General features: G+C 42.1%; 1 protein-coding gene across 2 annotated transcripts in view; it reads left to right on the top strand.

The window, feature by feature from the left end:
* ankrd11 (ankyrin repeat domain 11) overlaps positions 1 to 23,611 on the top strand; it is a 97,790-nt gene that overhangs the window by 54,325 nt on the left and 19,854 nt on the right. For both annotated transcript variants that reach the window (XM_076729837.1, XM_076729828.1), the window contains exons 3-4: positions 19,107 to 19,252; positions 22,182 to 22,314. In XM_076729837.1, coding sequence (XP_076585952.1) covers positions 19,166 to 19,252; positions 22,182 to 22,314 — 220 coding nt within the window. In that variant the 5' untranslated portion in view covers positions 19,107 to 19,165. The remainder of the gene's footprint in view (positions 1 to 19,106; positions 19,253 to 22,181; positions 22,315 to 23,611) is intronic.

Here is a 23,611-nt window from a genome sequence, read left to right as displayed (position 1 = left end):
CTCCACATACGTTTAGATCAGAGTGCTAATCATTTTCATGCGAGACAATGCCTGTGGCATGTAGGAGATGCATGCTGGTTGAATATTGGTATTTGTTGTGTGCCTCTTCAGACCATAGAGATGTTGGACTGTCTCCCAGCATGAATCTGTGCTACTCCAGGTTCCTGAGCATTTTGCTTGAATGGTAGATTTTGGGAAATTTGTTGGCTGGGCTTTCTGTATGCCATGAAATGCAGAGATCAAGGGAGGCAACAACAGTGACAACCATTGTATTATTTAACTCCCTCTTTCCTGTCCTCTCATTTTCTTTTCCATCCAAATGTTATCTACCCCCTCTTGCTTTCCTTTTTTCCTTTCCCTCCCTCCCAGAGAGAAGGCGCATGCAGAGCCAAGTAAACACTTTGATATGCGGAAGGAATCTCTCCCACCCCCCACCCCCTCTCTTTCGCTCTCACTCTCTCCCCACAGCCTATGTAGGTCATCATGACTCACTCCTTTATGCTTCAAAAGCCGGATCCCTGCTCAGTTGCTCTATCTTGAGCCCTCTCACGTTCAGCGTTGTGTAAGAGAAGTGTGTTTGATTGTTTGAGTTTGCAGGGAAGGGAGCTGCAGACCCACCATTTTATGTTTGAAACTGGTTTTCTGCTTAATTTGTGCCCCGGAATGTCACAAGTGCCAATTCTTAAGTTTTGTTTGTTTTTCTGGTAGTGGACGTAGGTTTCACCTGAAGTATAGTTTGTTTTTTTTAGAGGGAAAAACTGTACAAATATGAATTACAGCAACCAGTCCTGCCCGCCTCCCTTCCTCTCTGTACACTGCATTCACTCTGACCTAGATGCTGAATCCATCAGCTGCAGCAAGCAGATTTAGTAGTGCGTCAAAAATAAAATGCTTAGGCCGATTTCCAGATTTTTGGCCAAGCATTAAGTTTTTGATCAGAGTGACGTTTAAACACCATCCTGTCTTAACTTTCTTTTTGTGCTTTATCTTATAGGCAGTCCTTGAAAAGAATTTTATTTTGATGCTTTATTCGTCTATGCACCTTCAAGGCGGACTATTTTAGATTAATATCACACATGCTCACTGTTTTTAAGCCCAGACCCATTGCGTGACCATGTTAACAATCCAATAGGGTCAAATCCAGGCCAGTGCACACTGAACATCTGTTGGTGGTGCTTGCTTTTACTAGTCCTTCAGCCTGCTACCTGTTGACTGGTCAGCTCACTGTGAGCGTATGTGTCTCATCCCTGTGAGGGATTTTTCAGCCATGTTCTAGTTTGGAGGGAAGCCCCTTCTTCTGTGCTCCTTCCACACATGGCAGAGTATATCTGCATATGAATGCTGCCTTCTGCTTCTCAGCGCTGACTCTGAAGTACCCCCCTCTTTCACACACATACACAGACAGAGTGACCTCTTGACATGTGTGTGCATGTATGTGCACACATCTTGACATGTGTCTGCATTGTCAAAGGGGAGGATTTTATTATTTTTTTTGTGAATTCAAAACCTTTTGAAATTTTTAATTTAGTTTGAGATCAGATGAAACTGGCTCGCTTACATCAGCGTCCTCTTCTTGTCTATGTGCATGTGTTTAAAGGGTATGGTGAACTGCCAGGGGCTCCGGTCGGTTGAAGGCGTCTACTAGTGAAAGCCAGACTTTGAGGAGCAGTTCACTATCCTGACCCAGATCCCAAATGGCCTTAGTGTGTCACATGTGTGTCCTTTTGTCCTCCTCTCTGCAGGGCTGCTTTCATATTGGCCAGACCTTGGATGGAGAGAAAAGAGTGCACAGGGGCTTTTTTTGATGAGTCACTCAACCGAACAAAAACAGAAGGAGGAGTTAAGGAAAAAATACAATGGCCTGCAACTCTGTTCCCCCTCCAGTGCTTCCTGAAAACACTCTGATATTACATCATATACACAGAGGGTTGACAGTTAAGAGTGTATCTAGTAGCCCTAATGGTGGTCAACCGTTACATGCAACATTATGCCATAACATTAAAGGACATCCTGAGAGCACATTTGAATTGCCAGGCAAGCACAATAGGGGGAGAAGCTGAGGAGGGATGTGCATCTGTGTGCAAGATGAGGCGGGGGGCTGGGTGTGCCATAGTAAAATGGAAGCTTTGTGGAGGAAACCTGAGTAGGCTGGGTTTTGGGGCTGTACATTCACACGCCTGTATCATCTATCCCTTTTCCCTAGCCTCAATGCACCCCTTGTCCTCTGAACTGCCACACCACATTGGACCCCTTTGCAGCCACTCTTCTTCTAGTAAGACCAGAAACTGGTCCTTGACAAGTGACTCTTCTTCAACAGCCTCTGTCCGTGAAACAATTCAAGCAAAGACTGATACAGTTTCTAGTTTTGAGTTCTATGTTTGTCTGTCCAATATACTGAAGTGCAGCCCAACTTTGCTATGCTGTCCAAAATATCAGCCCCTTTTTATAGACCAGTCAACAACTTCCGTTCAGTTACGTTGTGTATTTTGCACTGGTGTTTGTGTGTAATTTTAGTAATAGTCTTGTCTTTCTGGCACGAGTAAATAGAAAAGTGTGCCAGCAGTGTAAACTTTCCAGATTTTGCCAGAAGGCACCATCATGACATGCATTTCTATTTTGTAGTTTTCTCCTTCTTCTGTCTCTCATGCTCATCTTCAAAGTAAGTTTTCCGTCAGAGAGTGGGCGTTTGCACTGGGCCATCAACAGGAAATTCCAGCCTCTGAGTGTGGGGGTAGGGGATGGCTGAGAGAGAAGTGAGGAAGATCAGGAGTTTGTTTGGCAGTATTTGAGAGCACCCAAAGGCCTCTGACTGATTTGGTCCGCATGAGAGCTTCCTCTGGACAGTTGAATGAGGGAAAAAAAAACAATGTCTCCAATACTATTTTTGCATCACCTCTTATCTGAACATTATTTTACATGCTGTTTTTTTTTTTAATTATTTTAACCTCAGCTCTCTTCTTAACTTTGGTTTGCATGTTGTTCTTTTTGCTATAATTACCCCTCCATCATACTTAATTTGCCTCCTTTCATTTTTTTGTGTTTGTGTTTTTGCTCATGGTTGTGTTGTTTGGCCTCAAATTATTTGTTCAGCATCATCATTGTTGCTAAGATGACTAAGCTGCTTTTCACATCACTGTTCTTTCTATAGTTTGTAAATACTTAAAAACTCCAGATGTTCATTGACAATGTCATCCACCAAAGTATTTATCCCGATTCGAGGTGCAGATTTTAAAGAGTTCACTGACTGGATAGCGGAGCATGTTCATGATCTTTAGTCTTTAATTGTTAATTTGTATGATACAAAATTCATGTTTTTCAAACAATTGTAAGATTTACATAAGCATGTTTTGCAGCACAACCTAGATAAGTTAGTTGTTTGAATCATGATGTAAGTGAACAAGTTGATTGATGAACTAACAAACACAGTATAATGTCACTCAGAGTTGTTGGTGGACAGAAAGTAGAGGAGATTAACCATGCAGGGCAGACATAGCACTTAAGGCCTATCACATTCTTGTTGTATCAGTGAAGAGGTCTGTAGCCAAGAGCAAGTGCCTGTTATCAAGAGGAAACAAAAAAAAATCTAATCCGATCTCTTGACAACACACTTAAGTCTTACTGGATTTATCTTACTCCAGTTGTTAAAACCAGCTGCTCAGGAGGAACCACTGTCCCCTGGATGCAAAAATGCTGTTGTAACATCTTTTCCAGCCAGGCAATTTGTGACATTTCCATTCCACTAGGAGAAAGGATGTTGCTTAGAAGGTCTTTAACTTCTGTTTCGACAGTGTTTGAAGCACGTGCAAAGAACTGCTTGTCCCCAAAGACTAATGTTGGCATCATAGCTGCAGCAGTACAGCTACGTAGTCTGTTAGGATGCCTGTTGTGCTGCTTTCTCGGCTGCACTGGGTGCTGCTCTGAGGTAGTGGAGCTGGAAGTGTGGCGTTAGCATGAGCCAGCTAGCAAACTTAAAGTCAGGCAGACAGAATGCAACCCGGCTGGGATTTCCATTCTATTGCACGTTATGCAGCAACCATACAGTGCTAGGCCTGCAGTGCTCTATACAATCTATTCATATACTAGAGGTAAAATAGAGATATGGCAGAGCAGGCAGCATACAATTACAACTCCATCTCTCCCCCCTCCTTGCATTGCCTAGTACTACAAAACCTCATGATGTCAGGACCATGTTTGACGTTATCATTAAAGGTCAGCATTGTTTCTTAAATTCATATCAAAGGTTTGAATCGGGTAATGGCCCCGTGAAATGGGGAACTGAAAAGGGAAATGGCCCAAGCAATGAAACCTTGCTGTTTTCTATTAATCTATGCTTCACCCCTTTTCTGCTTTCTTATTGTAATGTATCCATCTTTATTCTGAGTCTCCTGCCCTCTCACATGAAAACAGTTTGTGTTACCTCTGCGGTAGGGCTGCACTGGGTTACGGGTTAAAGCTTTAATTGGCTAAATTGCATACATATGTTGATAGCTGTTGTCTGGAAGACTCTGTGTGTGTGTGTGTGTGTGTGTGTGTGTGTGTGTGTGTGTGTTTGTGTTTGTGTTTGTGCACATCTGTATGCATGCTCAGATGCTAAGAAGTGATACCTTGAGAACACCGGAAGAGCAATTCCCTCAGGGTAGTGCCTCTTTCAATTATTGCAGTTTCCATTTCGGACGAAGATGGGGAGCCAGTACACACACACTTCGAGATAAACAGATGGTAATTCCAAACTGCATGCAAACTGGTTGTGTTGTGCTTCTTGGCTTAAGCATTATGTCCAGTTGCGTGACAGATAGGTGGCATAGTAGCTAGTAATAAGCTGTTGATCAAGTTGCTGGACTGGGGTCAGAAGAATTTGCCTACCAGTCTTTTTATAGTCATGGTTGAGGGATGATATGTTTGTTCTCCACTTCTGCTACTCCCTAGCACGTTTGGGACAACCCTTTATATGGCCAAACGTACAGACGAGAGTGTAGGGGATCGTAGCATTGAGCCCTTATCTCCATTTGACTGGAGGACCCTGTGATGTGTTGTCACAGCAAACACGTGTCCCTCCAAGTTATGTTACTATTTCACAGAGTATATTTTGGGATGATGCCATTAATAATCCAAGCCAGCAGTGTCGTAACCTGAGTTGTGCCACACACAGTTTTGGTTTAAATGGAATAGCAATTTTTTATTGTAGAATCAAGATCATAGTTGCAGTCTTGGAGGGTAGTTTGAGGTAGGATTGTTACTCAGCATAGAAATAATGTGCAACTATTTTGATAATCAATAATTGTTTCAGTCATTTTCCTGCATAAAAAGCCGTAAAATGCCACAGATTTGCTGCTGTTTTGACATATATAACAATAAATATTGTAGGGTTTTGAACTTATGGTCAGAAAAATCAAAACATTTTAAGATGTCACTTTGGACTCTTTGAAGTTGTAATCAGCACTTTTCACTATTGTTTTGTTTTTTGTTTGTTTCATCTGATAGACTAAACGAATAATAGAATAATCATTAACAGCAGGAAATTGCATGGTACAGGTCAGTCTTTTCTCCCCAATTTGGTTACATTTTTAACAAGAAATGTTATTGTTATTTATTTTATTTTTGGGAATTTCAGAGCATTCTTAAGTGTCAGTGAACGTGTCCATCTCCACGTATGAGTGGCTGTGGCCTGCCAAAGACCCTGTGTGGTCATTTCGTCTGGCTACCTGTTGTGTTTATTTGTCCTGCATTTGTATTCGCTCCACTGAGGTTAAGGTTAGGGTTTGTTTGGATTTGGCTGGCTATAACACTGAGGACCGTTTCATGGCAACAGTGTGTTCAGATGTGTGTTGAATGCGTGTGAATGGCAGTACTGGGTGTGAGTAACGGTGTGTGTAACAGTGTGTTGCACACACCCTCAACTACATTGAAATTTAAGTTTGACTTCAGTTAAATATGAATCATGCTCTGACCTGAAGGCAAGTACACGATGTGATATTGTCTGATCGGGATGGGAATCGTTGGGAATCATTCGATATGATTTTGGTTTAGAATCGAGTCGTCAGGCCTCTGCTGTGTTGTTATGAACATTTTATCTTTAGTAGTGGAGAACAGCCTGTCTGCTGCAACATTGGTACCAGGTAAAACCATTGTCATCCGAAGTGCTGCACAGCGGCAGGTCGTTTGAAATGAAATGGATTGAAGATCGGGTTATTTTCTCAAGCTGGTCTTGTTTTTTAGTTCTGGACTTGGGTTCCATTCTTCTAAATTTAGCTCATCTCAGGGTGATGAGATTAATGAAGTCTCCACAAAAAACTTCTTTGTTAAAATATTATATCCAAAATGTGCACAAATGCTTTCCATTTTTGAAGCTGAAATACAAGGTAACTGTAGAATGAGCATGTTGTACATCATCTGGGTGCTGCACTCCTGTTTCACTTTTTTTTCTTGCTGCATAACTTTATTAACAACACACGAAAATCATAGAGATTAAGAATCGTGATTCTTCTGTGAATCAGTGTTTGCCTCCACCCGTAATGTCTGACTAATACCCGTGACTCTCACAACTTCTTACATAATTTTAGTTTGCTATATTGTGTAATGACTGGTCTAACAATTAGTCCAACCAGTTGGTTGTGCTGTGCAGTAGCAGGCCTAGACAAATGGACAGCTATACAAGCAGCTGTAGTTTACTTTGACTCACTGGGATGTTGAAATATCTTTTCTTGTAGCGCATTCATTTTTTATTAATCAAATGCAGAAATTCATCTTTTTAGTTATGAGGTCTAAGTTTATCAAACTTACAGTGAGTGGTTAAGTTTGTTTAGAGGCTTTTAATCATTCTCTTGTACACAAAAATGTTCCACTGCTATTACTAGTACAACTGCACAGGCAGACAACACAACCCAGAAGGTGAAGTGTTTCTCCAATTTGAAAGACTACAAGGCTGGGAAACACATGACCATAATTCTGTTCATTTTTAATGTAAAGTTGCTGCTAACAATGAGATGTTGAAAAATGGGGCAAAAATGTACCCAAGGATTCGTGCCACCTATGAATGAATGTCGTCGTGCATCTGAGTCTAGGCAGATTTAAGAGCTCCTGCTCTGGATGAGGACACTGCAGTGAAGGATTCAGAAGCTCTCTTAATTTAACCTCTTTTTGTGATGGGCATAAGAAACTTAAGTGGAACTTATTCAAGTGGGGTATTCTGCTCATCTTGATGGAAACATGGTGCACTTTTTTTTTTTTTTTTTTTTTTTTACCTTGCCCAGGACTTTTCAATGGCATCCAAACACGTTTTGGTTCCTGTACCTATATGCAAATGTGTGCACACAAGCAATGCTTATTAAGAATATGTGCATGTGTATGTTCTTATTAAAATTAGGCTCATGCCCTCACCACAGCCTCAGTCTGGCATCAGTTCCCTGCCCCCTCTTTAAGCAGGCACCGCCCCAGCCCTCAGCTGGCTGTGCTCTGCAGTAGCAGGCCTTTCATCCCTCCATCCTTCCATCCCTCCATCCGGCCCTGCCCAGTGATTTATAATTCATCTGGGATCCTGCCTCCCTCCACCCCTCTGCACCAGGCCAGCATTAACATTCTGTTTGGTCCCCAGCTACACTGCACCCACGTGCGCATGTTGTGTGTGTCTGAGGAATGATTCCTCGGCCGAGCCAGTGAGACTCCATTTGGAATGGCTGTACGTGTTGGTTCTGGTCTGGCTCGGCCTCTGTTCCTGTCATTGTAGCGATCAGGTTGCTTGTCTGGCTGTCTGTCTGCTGCTGGTCTCTGCTGTTGATTCCCATTCTCTGTCTTCATATGTGCCAAGTCAGCTGCCTGTCCCACCTTCTGGGGCCTGTGTAATAACAGAGAGAGGTGCAGCCGAATGTTTATAAGATCAGTTATCATGTATTTGCTGATCTGTCTCAGAATTTCAAGCGTCGACCCAAGAAATTACGTATTTCTGACACAAGTTTTACTACACATCACCAGGGTTTCACATGAATGTATTCCCCTATGGACAATGATGCACCAATCCAAATTTATGAACACCAGATAAATCCACATTCGGCACAGCACTCATGCTTTTTTCACCCTACTTGTGCTTCTCAATTGTTTATTAGCCTTCATGGAAACTAAGACTTTATTTTGTTTTTCGAAAAACTTAGCGAACGGGGCATCCTTGAAAGGCTTAGTTTTTGTTTTTAAAACCGTTGTTGGTAATTTACAAAGTTGTAGTTTGCAAATGATTGCATTCTGTTTTTATTTTTTTTTATTTTGATGGCAATGCTTACTGTGAGGTTGCATGTGTCTAATGGTCACGTTCGTGGTGGTAGCTGCCCTGCAGCATTTTGCTTGCCTTTTCCTAGGTCATGTCATGTTTCTCTACAAGTGTGAGTAACCTTACGTCTGCTGGTCTTGTTCTCCTGCTGGACAGACTTGGGGACAGAAGTTGAGGCAGAGGCTGAAAAGGAAAATGCCTAATGTTTGACTTTTAGTCAGCATATGGATTAGTGCATTTTAATAAGATATCATGCTAGCTAGTTTGCCTGAATGCTGTTGTATGTATCTGTTCAGCTTACTCAAAAACAATATAATTTAAAGCACGGTAACATTACAAAGGTCCTTATTGAAATCCCTACTGGTCATGAATTTTGGAGTAACTGCTGGTTCCAGTCATAGACTCTTGTAAAACATGGACATGGCGTCACCCATAGGTATCTGAAGAGCCATAGTGACTCTCAGTGACAGTGGCTCCAGCTGTCACCGTCGTGGCAGCTTTCGGCTTTTCCACATTGGTATAATTTTTTAGCCCTGGAGGGTGCCGCTTGTTTCCAGTCTTGTGTTTGATGATGGGACTTTGCCTTCATTTATGTTTAGACCATGGATTGTGCCGACTAAAATGAGAGTTTATGTCTCATCATGTAGAAATGTATATGTAGTTCATGAAGGAAGGGTTTGTCCACAGTACAAAAGAGTTTGTCCTTTTTGAGATCAATCACTCAGTATTGTGCCTGATGTCTCGCTGTACAATTACTGCTTCCAGTATTTCTGCTTTTCCGGTGAGGAAATAAATTCAGAGGGAGTGATGAATATGAAGAATAAGGGGTCCTTCCCCTCCTGGCATTCATTATGATAAAGCTGGTTATAGCCAAACTGGTGTGTTGTGATTTGAAACCTTTTTTCTTTCTTGTTCTTGTCATCTAACGCTTGCTTCTTTGGAGGTTGAATGTGTTTATTGTAAATCATTTTGGACAAATTAATGTACTTGGATGAAGCTGTGTAGTTATTACTCACCCATCCTTTGTGACAACAATGAGTATGAGTCAAATGCTGGAATTAGTAGAAAGCAGAAGAAACAAAAGTGTACCAAGAAGGTTGTAATGAAGAAGGCTCAAGCAGGTGTGTGCAAGAGACACACACAAAAAAAAGGCCGGTTGAGAGCCTAATCATTATCCTTAAAACAGCTCTTCTTTACCCATAACGTATATGAACAAACGCATGGTGCAAGAGATAAGAATGTGTGATGAGACTGTCGCAGCCATGTGCAGGCCTACAGCAGACAGATCAAACAGCTGCCAAAAACAGCGTTGCATGTCTGAGGGATCTGTTCCTTTGTATGACATTGTTGCTTTTTTCTAACCAAAACTTTTATTGTAATTGCTTCACAGCATACAGTCTGCTTCTAAATTGGGACACTTTTTAGATGAGGCACTTTTTACATTTTTGTGTGTGTGTGTGTGTGTGTGTGTGTGTGTGTGTGTGTGTGTGTGTGTGTGTTTGTGAGAGAGAGACATTATAATGCTCATCTGTGGAAAGGTCATATCCACCCTCTGTTCTTCTCGTCCCTTGCCTCTCTCGCTCTGTTCATTATCCATCCAGGCTTTCTCCCTCTGCTCTGCATTTATTTTTACCTCCTCACGTAATCCTTAATTAACGTAGATTCAGTCACCGTGCCTCACATTCTACTACCATACACGCTTACTTGTACACATACACACTCACTCATTCATGTTCTCTCAAGCAGACACACACACATTCAATCATTTATCTTCTCAGTCAGTCTCTTGCAGAGGCATAATGATCTAGATCACACACACAAGTTAACACATTGCACACTTTACAGTAGACAGATGGGGTGGCCTCATTGCTCAGTGAGCTAAAGCACACATCACACAACCATCATGTTCAGGGTTCAATTCTGGACTGGGACCCCAAGGAAAGCAGAATAAATGCTTTTAATTATCGATGCTAATTCTTCTTTTCAGAATGTGTGCAGGTACTTGAGGTCGGTTGTTGATAGTTGACATATTGACTAGCACTGTCTGAAGAAGGACTAGATTCTGGTAGGATAAATGTGTGAAAAGCTTCATGTGGAGCGTGAGAGGTTTTTTGTTGCAGTCCAGACTGTATGATTTCCTTACTGTTATTTACTGCTGCGCCAACTTCAAGTCACAGGGGATGAATTGAAAAGTGAAAGCAAATCCTGATAAACTCATCTAAATTAAAATGACATTAACATGTTGTTTTGAAGAAGTTCTGCGATAAGTTGCGTGGTGATCACCTATGTGAAATGACTTTTGGAAAGGTTATGTTAGCTCTCAGGAGAGTGATAACACTGTCGTACAGTGTTTAGTCTACATCAAGTGATATGGTTTAGGCTAACCACAGCTCATGGCTGCAAATGCTGTTTGACTGAATGGGACAGCGCTTGAAGGTTTAGACTAATCACACTCATCTTAATTATCTGTGTGTATGAATATGACTTGAGAGTTACATGGTTGTGTTTCCCTGTTTCAGTTCATGTTGTCTGTCTTCAGTGTGTATCCATGTCACACAGCATAGTTGTAGAATGTGAGAATCCCTAAATGGCACATTTCCATTTGATGTGCTAGCCACAATATTAACTCTGTCACAGATCTTCTGGCGGTGCCCCTGTATTGTTTTTGGTTATATTTCATTAACCTGCAGTGTAAAAGTTGAATGTTTGTGAAGTGAATGTGAAGCACTACCACTGGTCGTATCATTAGTCCCTCCAGACCAGGGTTTCCGTTATCCAGTAATTACAGTTTTTACCAGAAAAACATGTTGCAGTCCAACATATTTCAATCTCTCTAGTCATAATGTGGTGAAAAAGATTCCAGAGTTAGATGTGAAAATATTCTGGCTCGACGTGCTGCTTCTCTGATGTCCTCCCTCCCTCTCGCTACTCACCCAGTATCTTCACATCGAACTCGGAGCGTTTATTTCAACCAAACCAGAGGTGGTGGTGATTGTTGGTGGAACAGTGGAAAGACAAACCGAGCTGGTTTGGATGAGTTTCATTTAGTTTCTGTTAAATTTGAAGTGTGAAGTGTGTTTTGCAATGATACATTACTTTTTCTGTAAATGGAGTCTGGTGACTTTGGCGAGAGTGATCATTGGAGTTGTTTCTAGTTGAACAAATAGCATCTTACTCTTTAACTAAAAGGGATCTCTGTGGTGACGCTTTCCATAATGTTGTCAGGTACTTGGAATAGCAGTCTGAGCCTGACAGGGGCAAAACCAGACACTTTTAGTGGACATACATTGACGTTGTGTCAATGCCCAAAGGGCACCCTGATTCACGACTAGAGTGCTCTCACTCAGTTCTGGACCAAGTGAAGAAACAGTGTTCCCAATTAGTCACTGGGATGCAAAAAAAAAAAAGAAAAACACATTGGAAGATAAGGTCCATTAACATATTTGACCAGAATTTCTTCCATTTGTCTGGGACATTGAAATCTTCCTGGGGATGTGGAAACCCTGCTCCAGACGTCAGCAACACATTTAAAGCTTAATCGTTTTACATTCCTGCCATGCTGGTGCCAGCTGTTTCAGCATAAAGGCACAAACAACATGACTTGAATTACTGTAAACAAGAGACGTCAAGGTGATGAAATATTTAGTACTCAAAAAAGTGCCTATCTGTACAAAACTTTCTGTCTTGTGGTGTAAATTCAGTGAGCTGCTCAGTGTGGGTGCAGCTTAAGGGTAAGGCTGGAAGTGGCTAGCCATCTAACTGCTTCATACTTGCTGCCACACACACACACACACACACACACACACACACACACACACACACACACACACACACACACAGAGATAACAGACTTAGCTTGTGCCAAACAATTTCTAACTGGAATCCCTACAGTGTTTGGCAAGAAGAGACAGTGATGTAGAGTTGAAAATAACATATTATCCCTTCAAATCACCCGTTAAAGAACATACTCTGGTAACAAGGACACCTTCAAGATAAATTCTTGTTATTTTAGTGCATTTGTGTTTCGCTCTATGATTATGATCCTAATCAGCCTGGGTACATTTCCTGCATGGGAAGATGGGTTTACCAAACATACTGTTCTTTCCTTCAGTCCTGCTTAACAGCCATGCAGTCGAGGGGGGGCTGAACGTGAAAATAACGATAAGCTATCCAGAGAATTGGAGTAGATAATGTGGCTTAAGCTAATGCTTGAAGTGCCATTTTTGTTGTTGTGTTTGTCATAGTGGCGGTAGTGATGCAAACTTGCATTGATTATATTGCTAGACCGTGCATTCACTTCAAACAGTTTAAATGTTTTCAGGAATAGTTTTACTGCACAACCTCTTGTGCCATTGTCCTGATTATTTTGCAGTGTACAAATATTCACCTGTATTAGAAATTATGTTTGATAGCCCATAGGAGTCAATGAATGAGTGAAGCAGCCCCGTTTGGTCAGACGGTGATCCAAAGGTCAGAAAGTGATTGAATCCTCATTGCTTGAGGGTGATATGCAGAAGCACTCTTCCATCAATAGGTTCCCTCTCTCCGTTCACGGCTTTTTCACTAGCTTCTGTGATAGGCCTGCATCTGTCTCATCCCTGAGTTGCTAGGCAACAGGCTTTCTGTGTGTGCTTGTGTGTCTGTGCGCTCACACATTGCTGTGGCAATGTCAGGCTTTTGCCTGTGAGAGAGGAGAGAGAGAGATGTTGAGAATAGAGGGAAAGGCAGATGAGAGAGAAGCACTCAGAGAGGAGAGGGGGAAGAAATGAGAATGAGTCAGAGCACTGATGAAGCTGAGGGATTGGAGAGGAGAGAGCCAAAAAGCACTAGATTGTTTCTGGCCTTTCCTGCAGCCTAGCTGCATATATATACAGGCCTGCCACTATCTTAGCGAGGTCACTGGCAAAGACGGCATGATTTACCAGACTGGCAGGCAGGCAGGCTGCAAGCACTGAGCTGTTATTGGATGGAACAGAGAGGTGTAAGGGAGAGTGAACGTGCTCAGAATAGAAAATCAGACCGAGTGATTGGATTCCTCCCCACATCACACTCTTCTCTTGCTCTCTGGCTCTCTCTACTCCTAGAGCCGTATGGATAATAGGACCACTCCCACTCACTCACATTTCAAATATATTTTGTCATTTCCAGATGCCCTTGTGTATCACCTGCTGCTCATATCGACATTTAAGCATGAGACCTTCATTAAGAAGCAAAGAAATGAAAGATTGGGATCTAATACGGTGTTATTTAATCCCAAAACTTGTTTGTTGAAAATTGGGAACATGAAGTATATAGGCTATCATACTCAACCCATATATTTCCAAAAACAAAGTGAAAGCTCACGTAGAAGCTTGGTCTCCACCGTCAAGCAGTACAGATTATCACTGCTCTTTATTACAACACTCTGCTCCTTCCTTAGCTCCTTTTGTAAGCACACAGTTCTGTTCTAGCATAATGCATCTTTCCTCTCTGTGCTTTTGTATGTGTTAGCACATGTTTGTGTGTGTGCGTTCATGTGTCAGTCTCTCTCTATACAGGTTTATAATGAAGTGAATGGACCCAGGTCAGGGACTGAGCAGCAAAGCTGGGCTCTGGTTGCCAGGATACAGCAGCCGAGCCCGGCTGGCTTTATTTGCACACCAAACAGGCTAGCTAGCTGCTGCTGCTGCTGTCCTCCTATAGACCATTCTCCTGCATGGCATGTCAATAGACTGTCAGAGGCACTGGAAGGTACACACATGCACACCAGCAACCAGTGCTTGAGATGATTATGGTGGTTGTTTAGATATGTAAAATGACCTCTCCCGTACATGGCCAATTCCAGCTGACATTTTCTGGTATTTCAAATGTGATACAAGAATTATAATTACTTTGTATTGTTAAATTTTACAGCAAAATGCTTGCTCCACAATTAGAGTAATAAAAACGAGATCATGTAATTTGAAAGGGAATGATTATGAATGATGGTTTTGTCTGGCCTTATCACAAACATACAGGCTTCTGTGATGGTGGTCATTCCTCTTTGTACAGAGGTTGGGCATAGAAAAAATAATTTTGCACTCCTGCAGTTGAAGTGTAATTAGAATGAAGATAACTCAGGAAAGAAATAGGATGCAGCAGTAAATGACACTTGACCACTGAAAGCATGGTGCAGTCCCCGTAACTAAAATTATATGGTGGGAGGTTCAAGCAAAGATGGATAATCCAGTTAGGGCCTGAAGTCTACAATAAAAAGACTTCATGCTTGAGTTGCAGCTCATCTTAATTAACTTCAGTCTTGACCTGGATTTGTAAATTATGGAAGATGAACAGTACACTGGTAAGGCAATGTGACATCTCTACCGAAGCAAAGTTGTGGTTTTTACACCATCACTAAAACCTATAATAAAAGTGTACAATGGTGGCTGGTGTTGAATCAAAACACGAGGTGGGTCAGTTTCTGTGTCTTCCACAGGTTTGGTAGTGTATGTTGGAAGCCTTCAGTCTAAGTCTCTGTTGTGTTTGCCTTTGAATGCCCTTGAAAATGCATTTAGACTTGTCATTTATTTTTAGCTGTTAGCGTTATCCATAAACTAGTGCCAGGAAAACCTTGCTGTAACATCAGATGTGTTAGATGCTCATTAACTGAGATGAGGCAATGTTTTAGAGCAAGTTTGATTTTTCCATTCCAAATATCTTTGTTGCAACGCAGATTACTGTTTATTTTATCCTCCGGCGGGTATATATTTGTGACAGGGGCGCTGGTATTATTTGTCCAAGGTTGTGTCTTAGTCACTGTCATTCTGAATCTTCTAGAAAATATTTTTAAAATATACACACTTAAACAGAATGGTTTTGTGTGAATATCTCAGTTTGCTTGCAGGCCCCTAATTGATTTTGACTGCAGCAGTGATGATGTCTTTCAAAGGGAGTAAAATCTTGCTTCAGAGATGTATAAACTTAACGTCCATTTTGTGACTCATGAACGTCTCTGGTATGAGGACACTTTGACCTGTATACCATTTGCCTCACTATTTATGTTCCTGTGTGTAAGCCGTAGCATATCTGTTAACCAACACCAAGATATCGGTTGACTGACTGCCAGGGAGTGTGCTGCTGATTTGTACCCGATTGTGCAATAGGCAACGGGGTTTGTGCGCAACATGCCCATCCCTCCATTCAGCTGCTGTGTTTTTCAGCTGTCAGCGTGGAAAATGTGAGGTGTGTTTCTGTGTGTACAATGAGAGTCATGAGTTAGGTGTGGCATGGGGTTGGAGCAAACAACTACTTTTCATCTGTGCACCTGCACCGTCTCCTCTTCTCAGCTGTGTGTGTGTGTGTGTGTGTGTGTGTGTTTATGCCTTTGTGTTTCCTCATTGTTGCATCTTGTTTCCTTGTATATAATCAGGAGTACATGTTGTAGCAAAATTGCTTGCAATGTTAAAAATTTAGATGGTAGCAGTTGGTCCATGGTCTTCCAGGTTTACAGTCATAGTTTCGTACACATTTGCGCAGCAGAAGTCTGCAAGTAAATGAGCAGTTATAGTTAAATCATAACAATTTTTATTGCTTCACATTTTTCATGACGATGTCAGAGTATGTCTTATATGGTGGCGTCACAGCTTAAATTTAGCATGTAAGTATGGTACATACACTTTACAGTAACATTGTTTTTAAATATCAAGTTGCATGCACTATTATGAGTTCTGTGGTTGCATTTACACCTATTAATATAATTTTACAAGGACTGAGATGGCATCAAGTAACTGCTAGTTAGCTACCAGTGGCACAGTTTGCTGGACACATGACATATTGTACCAAAATCGTTTGAAATGGAGAAATAAAATTAGTTATTAATCAAATGGCCAGTGCTCATTTTGCATGACAGTTTCACTTGTGGGATTTACCTTTAATGTTATAATTCCCACATCAATGAAGATGGTACTATAACATCTCAACGTAAGTGTGCTTGTGGTATGTGTCAGTGCATCTGTGAGCGTGCATACAGTATGCTGCAATATGCCGAAGTGTTGGCCTCTATCTGACCGCAGAGGGAGTGGCTCGGAGGATAGAGAGGATGCTAGAGGATGGAGACAGAAAGGAATGGGGGACATAGTAAGAAAGGTGTGTGTGTGTGTGTGTGTGTGTGTGTGTGTGTGTGTGTGTGTGTGTGTGTGTGTGTGTGTTTATGCAAGTGAGAAAGACGGGATGGATAGTAGTACTGGCAGGTCCTGTCCTTCATTTGGAAGAGATTGCTTCTCTGGCTCACCTCTCACCACTTCCTTCTGCAGTCATCATCTCCATGGCCAAGTCTAACTTGACTGACGCAGAGCTCCAGACAAACTTTTTTCACCATCGTCCCAAAAAATGTTTTTAACCCTCTCAAAGTGAATGAAAACCATCCCAAAATCAAGCTGTTGTTTCTTTACTTTATTAACATCTATAGCTGTAAGTTGTACTTTATGTAAAGCTGAACTGGGGAAAATGTGTCTGAACTGGGGAAAATGTGTACATTCATCTGTGAAAAAATGTTTACTCTCATGTAAATTGTCTAACATTAACTCCTCAAACTCAAAGTACTTTTACTTTCAAACTGTATACAGCTGAAGTACTTCAGTATTTGTATTTACTGTGAACTTGTGGTGTTGTCAACATTAAAACTGCAGTTCACTCTTAAACAATTCATGTTCCTCTGAGCAGAAATTCTTAGTCCTACAATGTCAGCTCTGTTAACTGTTAGCTCTATTGGCTCCGATTTTGGGATTGGGATTCTGCTGCCCACCGGCTGCAAACAGCAAACTACCTTTCCTGCCGATTTCAGCACATTATCAGGGGAAAAAATAAGGTGTATTTCTCAAATATGCTCCGAAGCACCACCATCATTCTTCCAAAACATGGTACCCACACTCTCTGCTCCTAGTTTAGGGTTTACAAACCACATTTTTTTAAGTCACCCACTGCTGATTTATTCTAACTACACTACACAAACTGCTTGACGGTGGTTTCAATTTACATGCCCAGGGCAACTAGATGACCTTCACAGTCAAGTCCTGAATAGGAACTCGTGATCACTTTTCGTAGTTTTTGTATACTGGACGTTATTTTTGTCAGAATTGGTTAAAACGCTCACACCTTCATGTACTCACTAACACACAAGTAATTAATCAACTGTTTAGTGGCAACAACACTTAACTGAGTGAAACACACTCACTGTTAGCAGATGTTGTGTATCTTTGATTGGGATGGAATTACAAAGGAAATGAGGCCTGTGGTTTTGAACTGGGTTTCCTCTCCCTGTGTGTGTCTTTGTGTGACTGCTAGCTTGAAAACATCATTTTCCTGTATTTCGCATGTCAGCGAAATGCTCTGTTGCTATAACCGCCCATCATAGTAGTCCCAAAATAGTGCAGAGATTATTGTTCCAGAAGCCCAGCTGACCCAATTTCAGATGTGCGTGCATGTGTGTATGCGTGCATGTGCATGTGTGTGTGTTGCTGCTGCTACTGCTGCTGCTGCTGCTGCAAGGTTTGTTTATTTCTGAGGGTAGTCGACCTTCCTGCCACTTTGTTTGGTGTGGTGAGAGGTGGGAGCTTAGGGGAGGTTGTACTGAGCAGTAGCAAAGAGGGAGTAACAATGAGCTATAGGGGAGAGAGAAGGGGCTGTGGTTTGCTCTGTCTCTCATTTCTCTCTTTCTATACACCAGTAGAAGGGGAGCAGTACATCCTCTGTAGCTGTGCGCCTCTCTGGTTGGCTGCCTGGCTGTCTTGACTTGACTGACTTGACTGGGGGGATATAAATAGCAGTCTTTGAATAGGATAACTGCACAGGGAAGGGAAGGAGGGTTGGGGGAGGGAAGGGGAGATGGAAGTGGCGCCAGAGAAGATAGGAGTGCCAGTGTCTCAGAGTAAAGAAAAAAAATGGTGCAGCCATGGTCTCATCTGTTCACTCACTCAGTCAGTCACAAGGATGATCATACTTGGACGCACTCAGAAGAAAAAGTGCATTATGGTGGAGAGAACTGAGGGATGGAATATATGATTAATTCATGGCCCTGTGAAGCAGAAGGCCTCTCTTCATGAAGGAAGGCAGAGGATAGTAATGCACATACTCTTGCTGTGTACTTGCATACAGGTCAAAGTAGACGGTGAACACAGAAACACATTAAACTGTACAGAAATCTCTGTTATATCCATGAGTTCATGTTAAGACTGATCACCTGTACCAGGTAGATTTGTTGTTGTTATTGTGTGAGGGCTACAGCACATCTTCTTAACTGACTATGGTAGGGATCCCATGAATTAGGACAGAGTAAAGCCCACAATTACAAGGGGTGGCTAGCTATGGCGGTAAGCAGCTGTTTGGGTTTTTGTTGAGACGTGCCAGTCACGTACCTGAAGACATTCCTCAGCTGTTCTTGGCTCTCTCAGTGCCCCAACATTGTGGCTAGACAGTGTCTTAAATGGTCTGCCCTGTTGTCATTCCTAAATTCCAGTATATGACTGCTTTAGTTGTAATATGGTTGATATGAATAACAAGTGTGCCTCTGTTGCTGTGAGGGATTGTAGCTTCTCTTACTTTAAAATTAGAGATTGCCGAACATGTTTGAAGGTATTTGGGCAAACCTAGCTTGCTCTCCGGGTTCAGCCTGGAGGACGGATAAGCTTTCTGCCTGCCACAGCTGCAACCCAGCCTGCTGTCCTCCCTCTCAACTGCTTTTCCGCCAGAGCAGGGGTGTAATGGTTGAAAATAGAGTGCTTGATGTACCGCTAATGGCTGCATTGTCTGGCAGTGTGTAAATGTGTTTTCAAAGAAACATAGTGGCCAGTTGCTAACTTCCCCCACCGTCTCTTTTTCTTTCCCTTTGTTCCAGACGGTTGATGACGATGCAATGGCAGCGTGAATGAAGCTTGGCGTGGCGAGAGCTGAACGATGCCCAAAGGTGGGGGTTCTAAAACCCCCCAGCTGGACCACTTCCCACTCAACACCGACATGGTGGAAAAGCAGGGTGGGAAGAAGGTAAGACTGAAAAACCTACGAACACACACTGTGCCCAGTAACCAAATACTTGTACACAGTTTATAATCCCATCTTCAGTTGCTGTTTGTCCTTGAAACCTGACACTAAATTACATCTGATCAACAATCATAAAACCTCAGAAGGATTTACAGACAGTAAAGGAACATGAGCTAGAATAAGTAAGAAATTGGCTTAGAATAGCAGCCAGACTATGCTTCAACCAGACGGCCTGGGAACATTCCCTGCAACAGAAAGTATCTGCCCCCAGCCCATTAAAAATGACCCATATGATTGAATTAATAGTGATTAACAAATACCAGGGTACCAAGTACAAGAACTTACTTTGCAGAAGCTTTGTCATTGTATTCATGTGTGTGATGTACCAGTGACCAAATACCACCTGAATGCACATTCCTACTAAATTAAGTGAAGCTTTACCAGGCCCATATTAATGCACAATTACACAACTGACTATTACATAACGGATTGTTGGATACTGACGGCCACAAAGAACTTAGTGTTTGTGTCCTTGAAGTGCGGGCAAAGGAAGGCTGAACTTCTCAGCCACATTCAGAGGCACCTTTGGAATGGGGCAGTCTTGTTGGCCTGTCAAGACATATTCAGTCTTGAAATGAAGGCTGTGAATGTAGCATCTCCTTAATTTGACACAGGTACAGTCATGTTGTTTGCACTAAAACAAAGTGTTGGGCGCAGCTTGATGATGTCATGGTGGGTGCCAACTGCTAAACTACCGGCAGCAGCACCAAGAGGCGAAGAGAGGAGAGGTACAGCTTATGCAGGCATGGATTTACAGCCCTCTGCAAAGGATTGCATCAGACTCTGGCATGGAGGAAGGGAGGGAGGGAATGAAGCGCACAGGGGTGGGTGGAAAACGGAGTGAGACGAAAAAAGCAGGCATTGCTAGGAGACCATCAAACAGGGTGTCTTATGAAGGCAGATCTGAAGAAAGTCCCTAGTTGTCAAAGCTTTCCTTAAATTTAATTCAGCAATAAACAACACATTCCAACTCTGGAGATGTGCTTTGGTGATTTTACCATTTTCTACCAGTGCAGTTTAGCTCTGCATTTACTGTACGCTCCCTTAAAGAAATCACTCCCTTGCATCTCGGTTTCCATGCTTAGATGTATCATAAGTTATGCACATGCCCAGGTGTGTGCATCAGGCTTTTGCATGAATTGTGTGTCCTCTTGTAAAAGCCTTTGTGTGGATGAGCGGAGACGCAGACACAGGGAGGAAGGGAGAGAGAGAGAGATCAGCTAACTGTAGCTGACACTGTTTGTCTCTACTGTACCATGACATCATAGTCTTATGACTGGGGCAGGGCAGGGGGAGGAGTTCAAAGAGTCGACACATAATGGAAAACCTGCCCTGAGGATAGAGAGAGATGAGCAGGGGACAGAAGGTAGGACAGAGAAATTAAGCGAAATACAGTGTGTACATTAGAAGTGACCTGCTGCTGCATTTCCAGTATGAAACCTTAAACCCTCTGCAGTTAAAGGACACCCATTAAAATCATCTTGACCTTACACTAAAACAAACACATTGTATTCTACAAGCACAGTCACTACCTGAAATATTCAGGTATTGACCACTGAAAGTCAGTGTCTGTTTATGAGATTAGACCCTTACATGTACACCTCAGGGTGAATGGTATTACTCTCAAGTGAACTGACTCCATGCTTCTTCAATTTGTACATGCTTGCCCATATTTATTTACACTCATTTAGAAATCCAGTCACAGTTTTTTCAGTGACAGCTTTTTATTCATACAGCTGTACACTGCACAATTAGGATAAAGGTTTCCATTAAGATTAGTAAAGAATGTGAAATATGTTTGGTGGTAATAGCTTTGAATTAAGCTGTGCTCCCCTCCCCCACCCTTCTTCCCTTTCCTCTGCAGACCATTTCCTCTCATGTTGAGCAGTGTCCTGCAGTGTTTTGTATCTGTGTGTGTGTGTGTGTGTGTGTGTGTGTGTGTGTGTGTGTGTGTGTGTGTGTGTTAACTCTGTGGCTCTTCTTGCTTTGTTCAGTGATGCTCTGTTCTGCCATTCACTGAAACTTCCTTCTGGCTGCCCCCCACCCCCCACCCCCCCCCCACCCGCTGCTCCTCACTCAACTACAATTTTATTAGTAAAACTAATGTATAATTGCAAGTGAAAGCTTCTCAGTATTTGCTGCTTTTCTCTTTTCCATGCAGTTGTAAATTGGATGCTCTGTGTTTTTTCATCATTGGTCAGACAAAATAAGAAATTTGAGGAAATGGTTTTGAGTTTTAGGAACTTATGATGAATCAATTGATCCGTTAATTAAAACATTAATTAATATAATAATATGTACAACTGAATAGTCGTAACCTGACAAGAATTCATGAAAAACAACTCCAGACATCATTGCTAGTCATGTGTTTTCAGCTGTAACTGTTGGAAAGCTGCTCGTCAGGATAAGCAGGTCACTATTACTATCAGATCCAAATACAAAGAAACAAGTTGGACTTACACATAAGTATTTACATCTGTTGATAACAGATACACTTGGGCTTGTGATTGTTTCCAGCAGCTGTAGACCACAGAGCCGAGCAGGCGTCAGCTTAGCCTCCTCTCCCTGCGTCGGCTCTTTGTGCTGTGGCTGGGGAGCCAGGAATCTAAGGAGGAAACTCCATGGAAAAGTTTCGCTCTGCAAAGTCCATAATAGCTAAAAGAGTCAGGGCAGAGAATAGCACCAACTACAGGAAGAGGCTGCAAGATCCACAGTTAGCTCATACTTTTAAGGGCCTGTATCTCTGTTTAACTTTTCATACTTATTGTTCACATGAAAGTGGATACTTAGCCGACAGCGTTGTTTCTTTTTTCTGATTAAAGCTGAATGTCTGAACCTTGTTACTTAGTGTTATGATTTGTCACTTTCACAGGAAAAAGTGTTGTCAAACAAGACTCCCAAATTGGATCGCAGTGATGGGGTCAAAGAGATGAAAGAAAAGGCCCCGAAAAGGAAGCTGCCCTTCACTGCAGGAGCTAATGGAGACCAGAAAGATTCTGACTCAGGTAAGAGAATATTGAAATGTCTTTCCTGCTACGTCCTGACACCTCCGCCTCCATGTGACTTTGGAGTGCGAATCAAAGAGGAATAGGAGTTATTGCATCACATCCTCTCAAGCTTGCAGGAAGTACTTGGGTGTGCTCTGTGAAAGGGGTTGGAGCTTTGTTTAGTGAATGAGCTCCCAGTGTTAGCTTCAACTTAGCTGTGTGCCTGTGGCAGAACCGAGGAATGGGTTCCACCAATCCGCCAGTCCGAAAGGAAAGGAGAGGAAGACCACACAAAATCATGATCTAATTAAATGGGAATTTGTGTAACATACAGGCCTGACCAGGTCTTGCTTTGGTAAGGCTCCGGCTTTGTGTTTTCTTTAATTAGGGAGAGAAGGACTACTGCTCATGCTTGTTTGACTTTGGGCTTTAAGGGTTCAGGATTTAGTTTGTTGATAATGGTCCAACTCAGAGGCTTTGGTAACAGCCTTCATCATCAGCGCTGGCTGAGCCGCTACATTGGTTTATGTTCTGTGATTACAGGAGTGTAAGGCTCAAAGTGTACGTGTTGCAACAGATGGCTATTGTGGTTTGAGGTCAGGTTTAGTAATATTTGACATGTATTTTGTGGACACGTGGGACTGTCTGTAGTTTCTGTGTCACTCAAGAAATGGAAATCAGTGGAAAGTTTGATGGAAACTTGTTTTGTCATTACTGCATGAATTGGCATGCTTGAATCCCTGTTCTTTTTGTGTTTTTGCTTCCTTAACATTTGTGTTGCAAGATTATTTAGTGCACTGAATAATGTAGCTTGTTTTATATAATACTTTTATTGTGATTAGCTGATTTCTTGTTATTTTTTGTTGCCTTTCTTTGGCTGCTTCTTGTAGCATCTCCAAGAAAACAGTCAACCCCAACCCCCCTCAGTAAGTGGAGGTGTGAACTCTCATCCCAGAAACAATAGCTTGACAGTCTGTCTATTAGCATGCTAATTGCTTGATCTGTTATTGGGCTGGGCTATATGGTGTTTCAGCCCTTAACTCTCAACTTTACCTCCCTGCAACATGAGTATCTCTCTAGAAGTATCTCTTTCTTCCTTTCTTAACAAACTGTACAATCCCGTAAGATTGCAGGTCTCACGTCATTCCACAGTCCTCTCCGTTTATACAGTCAAGTTGCTCGCTGTCAACTTTGTACTCAAAGTTTATTGGTATCTGTTGCATCACAATGTCAGAATGATATTGTTTCAGCGATGGATAGCCTGATAGTTTCATCAGGGATGGAGAAGTTTTATTTGCTCTGTATCTAAGCCCGT

The sequence above is a fragment of the Chaetodon auriga genome, chromosome 1 (assembly GCF_051107435.1).
Source record: "Chaetodon auriga isolate fChaAug3 chromosome 1, fChaAug3.hap1, whole genome shotgun sequence".
NCBI classification, from domain to species: Eukaryota; Metazoa; Chordata; class Actinopteri; order Chaetodontiformes; family Chaetodontidae; genus Chaetodon; species Chaetodon auriga.
This window is presented reverse-complemented; position numbering and strand designations above follow the sequence as displayed.